The sequence below is a fragment of the Phocoena phocoena genome, chromosome 20, assembly GCF_963924675.1.
Source record: "Phocoena phocoena chromosome 20, mPhoPho1.1, whole genome shotgun sequence".
NCBI classification, from domain to species: domain Eukaryota; kingdom Metazoa; phylum Chordata; class Mammalia; order Artiodactyla; family Phocoenidae; genus Phocoena; species Phocoena phocoena.
The window spans coordinates 3,293,589-3,297,967 of NC_089238.1; the positions used below are offsets into that span (position 1 = coordinate 3,293,589).

The 4,379-nt window shown below is 55.1% G+C and overlaps 1 protein-coding gene across 1 annotated transcript in view; it reads left to right on the forward strand.

Moving 5' to 3' along the window:
• The first annotated feature begins 454 nt into the window (after nt 1–454).
• TMEM150B (transmembrane protein 150B) overlaps nt 455–4,379 on the forward strand; it is a 6,091-nt gene continuing 2,166 nt past the window's right edge. The window contains exons 1-5 of the mRNA XM_065899677.1: nt 455–522; nt 912–971; nt 1,068–1,135; nt 1,331–1,458; nt 3,860–4,043. Of these exons, the coding sequence (XP_065755749.1) occupies nt 455–522; nt 912–971; nt 1,068–1,135; nt 1,331–1,458; nt 3,860–4,043 (508 nt within the window). The remainder of the gene's footprint in view (nt 523–911; nt 972–1,067; nt 1,136–1,330; nt 1,459–3,859; nt 4,044–4,379) is intronic.

Genomic DNA, 4,379 nt, shown 5'->3' on the forward strand with positions numbered 1-4,379 from the left:
TGGCTCTGCTGGAACGCCGACAGTCCCACCCCACAACCCAGCCCTGTTCCCCAAACCTCTCACACTGCGCCAGTCCCCGGGTGGAGAGAGGCAGAGAGAGCCCGGACAGGAGAGCATCCAGGGGGGGTCCAGAAGCTGGAAGTGCAGGGAGGGGCTGGGAGAGTCTCGGAATCTGGGTGGGAGCAGGACAGCTAAGAGAAACTAGGAGATCAGGACAAAGGACTATGCAAAAGGTAGGGAATGTTTCCCAAGCAGACAGCTGGCTCATTAGAGCGGACCTTTGCCCATTACTTATGCCTGGGAGCCAATGGAGGCCTCAGAGGCGGTGGCCACAATATGACACACCTGTACCCTTAGGGACGGTTGCTCACCCGAGAGAGACAGAGAGATAAAGTCGAGACAGAGATAAAGTCGTGACCTCAGTCCCTGCCACTCTCTCCCTGCAGAGCCCGGCATGTGGGGATACCTGTCCCTGCTGCCTGCCTTCCTGGCATTCTGGGCTACTGCTGGCATCTGGACCGTGTGAGTGTTAGAGGCAGGTTGGACCCCTGGGTCTGAGGGAGGAGGGGCTGGGGGCCTGGACCCCTGGGTCTGAAGGGGGAGGGGCTGGGGGCCCGGACTCCTGGGTCAGAGGGAGGAGGGGCTGGGGACCCGGACCCCTGGGCCTGAGTAAGGAGGGCCTGGGGACCTGGACCCCAGGGTCTGAGGGAGGAGGGGCTGGGGGCCCGGACCCCTGGGTCTGAGGGGGGAGGGGCTGGGGACCCGGACCCCTGGGTCTGAGGGGGGAGGGGCTGGGGACCCGGACCCCTGGGTCTGAGGGAGGGGGAGCTAGAAGTCCGGTTTCTGCGCGTAACAGAAAGAAAAGTTTCGTCGAACTCCCTGTACTCTCTTTGATGTCTCCTCGACTTCAGATTTTCGCTTGCTGTGGCCAACAAGGCTGTGAACCTCACTGAAGGCTTCCCCTATATCAGGTAGTTATGGTGCTTGGGGTGGGGGGGGGTCTGGAGGGAGGAAAGAAGGGGGTCCTGGTTCTGAGGAGCTACAGGATGACCCTTTATCTCCCCCAGTCGATGTGGAAATAGCCCACCTCAGAGCTGCATCTTCAGCCAGGTGCTCAACTTGGGAGCTGCTTTGGGTAAATACTCCCGCGCACACTTCGTTCGGTGCTAGCCCCACCCAGCCAAGAGGGCCCCGGCACCCAGCCTCCTCCTCCCCCAAATCCAGGAGCTGAGCACTCACTCCAGGACCCACAGACTCTTCCACCCCACACCCCACCCCCTACCCAGGAGTCTGGGACTCAGGCCTCCCGCCCACTTCCCTCTCCTCCCAGCCGCCTGGACCTGCATTCTCCGTTACCACCAGCTTCGGGACTGGGGGGTCGGAAAGTGGCCTAACCAGCTGATCCTGTGGACGGGGCTCCTCTGCGCCTTGGGCACCTCCATAGTGGGCAATTTTCAGGTGAGACGCAGCAGGCCAGCCCAGGTTCTTGCCCGTCCGAGTCTGGGACTACAACTCCCAGCACCTCCGGGGCGCAGGCTTCTGGTTTGGGGGGCTGGTCCCCGCACGGGCTCCTGGGACTTGTATTTCTCTTGTGGCTCTCGGGCCGTGGAGGGAGGGCGTTCTGGTCTCTAGATAGAGGCCTCGTGGGAGGCTCTTTGTAATCATTCTGTTAACCCCTAGGAGTTTGGGGTAGTTCACTGCCATAGCCCCATTTAATGATAAAATTTCTCAGTTCATGGGCTTCCTTGGTGGCGCAGTGGTTGAGAGTCCGCCTACCGATACAGGGGACACGGGTTCGTGCTCCGGTCCGGCAAGATCCCACGTGCCGCAGAGCGGCTGGGCCCGTGAGCCGTGGCCGCTGAGCCTGCGCGTCGGGAGCCTGTGCTCCGCAACGGGAGAGGCCACAACAGTGAGAGGCCCGCGTACCGCAAAAAAAAAAAAAAAATTCTCAGTTCACTCCCCCTCCCGCCCCCCACCCCGCACCACGCAGCTTGGCTGGATCCTATTTCCCCAACTAGGGATCGAACCGGGGCCCTGGGGAGTGAAAGCGTGGAGTCCTAATTACTGGACCGCGGGGGAATTCCCCACTTATTCTTAATGTTTGCCATATCGATGGAGTGTTCTCTCTGTAGAAGGCACTAGCTTTATACGTTGTGCCGGGTTATTTTAACCCATCTCCACAAGAACTCCAGGGAGGTCCTTCTTGGTCAAATCCCACGGAGATATTTCTTTATCAGCTGGTTCGTGGTGGTCAGAGATGAACCCAGATTCGTAGACTCTAGAAGCCCACATTCTTAGCCACAAAGCTCAGTAGATATTTGTAGAATAAATAAATGGATTAGTAATAGGAGAAATCTTATTGATTTATTTTATCATTTTATTTTTTATCTATTTGTTTTTCAGTATGATGTCTGATTCCAAACCTCTCCCGCCAAAAGGCCGTGGAAGCCGCAGGGTGTTTAGACAAGAGGCTGCCTCCAACTTAACAAAAATTCCCCATGACATTTGCATAGCAAATCATTCACTTATCATGTATTCCTGTGTTCATCAACCTTTTTTCTTTAATTTTTTCCTTTAATTATTATATCCCCCCCGCAGAAGCTTTTTTTTTTTTTTTTTTTTTGCTGCTCCCTGCCTCATGTGGGATCTTAGTTCCGGATCAGGGCTCCAACCCGAGCACCGTGCGGTGGAAGCCCGGAGTCCTCACCAATGGACTGCCAGGGAAGTCCCCAGAAGACTTTTTTAGACATTTTCTCCTAATCATCCTTTCCCTCCATGAAGATTTTATTTTTTCCCTAATATTTATTTATTTGGTTGCGTGGGGTCTTAGTTGCGGCAGGGAGACTCCTTAGTTGCAGCACGCGGGCTCCTTAGTTGTGGGCTGTGGCCTCCTTAGTCGTGGCTTGCCGGCTCCTTAGCTGTGGCATGCAAACTCTTTGTGGCGGCATGCATGTGGGATCTAGTTCCCTGACCAGGAACTGAACCCAGGCCCTTTGCATTGGGAGCGCAGAGTCTTATCCACTGCTCCACCAGGGAAGTTCCCCCCACCCCACCCCACCCCACCCCCGCCATGGAGTTTTTAATATGAAAACATTTTAATATAATACATACTATATCTGTAAGCCAGAAACCATTGTAACATTTAATATTTTTTCACCCTCCAAGAACCAATTTTTACCCCCTTGGTGGCAACAATCTGCTCTCTTCCACCCAGGTTGAGAACGAAGGATTTATTCCACTAATATTTTACAAGGCTTGGGCTTCCCTGGTGGCGCAGTGGTTAAGAATCTGCCTGCCAATGCAGGGGACACAAGTTCAAGCCCTGGTCCAGGAAGATCCCACATGTAGCGGAGCGCCATGCGCCACAACCCGCGCCTGCGCTCTAGAGCCCGTGAGCCACAACTACTGAGCCTGCGTGCCACAACTACTGAAGCCCGCGCGCCTAGAGCCTGCGCTCCACAAGAGAAGCCACCGCAATGAGAAGCCCACGTGCCACATGAAGAGTAGCCCCTGCTCACTGCAACTAGAGAAAGCCCGTGCGCAGCAACGAAAACCCAATGCAGCCAAAACTAAATAAATAAAATAAATTAATTAAAAAAAATTTTTTTTTTACCAGGCCCTACTATGTGCCAGGCCCTGTTTTAGGGATGGAGGCCCCAGCAGTGAACAGCAGGTTTAAATAAATGCCTGGCCTCATGGAGCTGTCAATAGCCAATGCACCTAATCAATCAGCCATTCGCCGGGTATGGCAGCTTTCAAGCACAGTCCGTGGAGTTGGTCCTGGTGCCTCCCCGCACGGCATCGTGGCCCTCTCCCTCCCACAGGTCTGCCCCTCAACTCTGCTTCCTTCCTCTCCCAGGAAAATAACCAGCGGGCCACGCACCTGACGGGGGCCTTCCTCGCCTTCTTTGTGGGAATATTCTACTTCTGGCTGCAGCTCCTTGTCTTCTGGAGGGTGAAGAGCCTGCCCCAGCCTGGGGCTCCCTGGATCGGGCCACTCCGTCTGGTCCTCTGCAGCCTTTGCACCATCCTCATGGTGGCCAGTATCCTTCCTGGGGCCGGGGACAGGTGTTGGGGGTACGTCTTCATCGGGGTGGGTCTGCTGTGTGCTATGGAGGGTGCCCCTTCCTTTCTCAGCCTCGGTCTCCGTGCAGGATTATAGTGGTGTTGTCACCGAGTCCCGGCTCTGGGGTCACGCTGCCTCCACATACTAGTTGGGGGAGGAGGGGTAACTCTTCTGGTTTCTTAACTTCTCAGTGCCTCAGTTTCCTCATCTATCAAATGTGGATAATAATAAGGAATGTGAGGAATGCAGGAGATGACACACGTAAGGTGCTTAGAATGGTGCTTGGCACATAGTGAGCAACCAATACATGTTG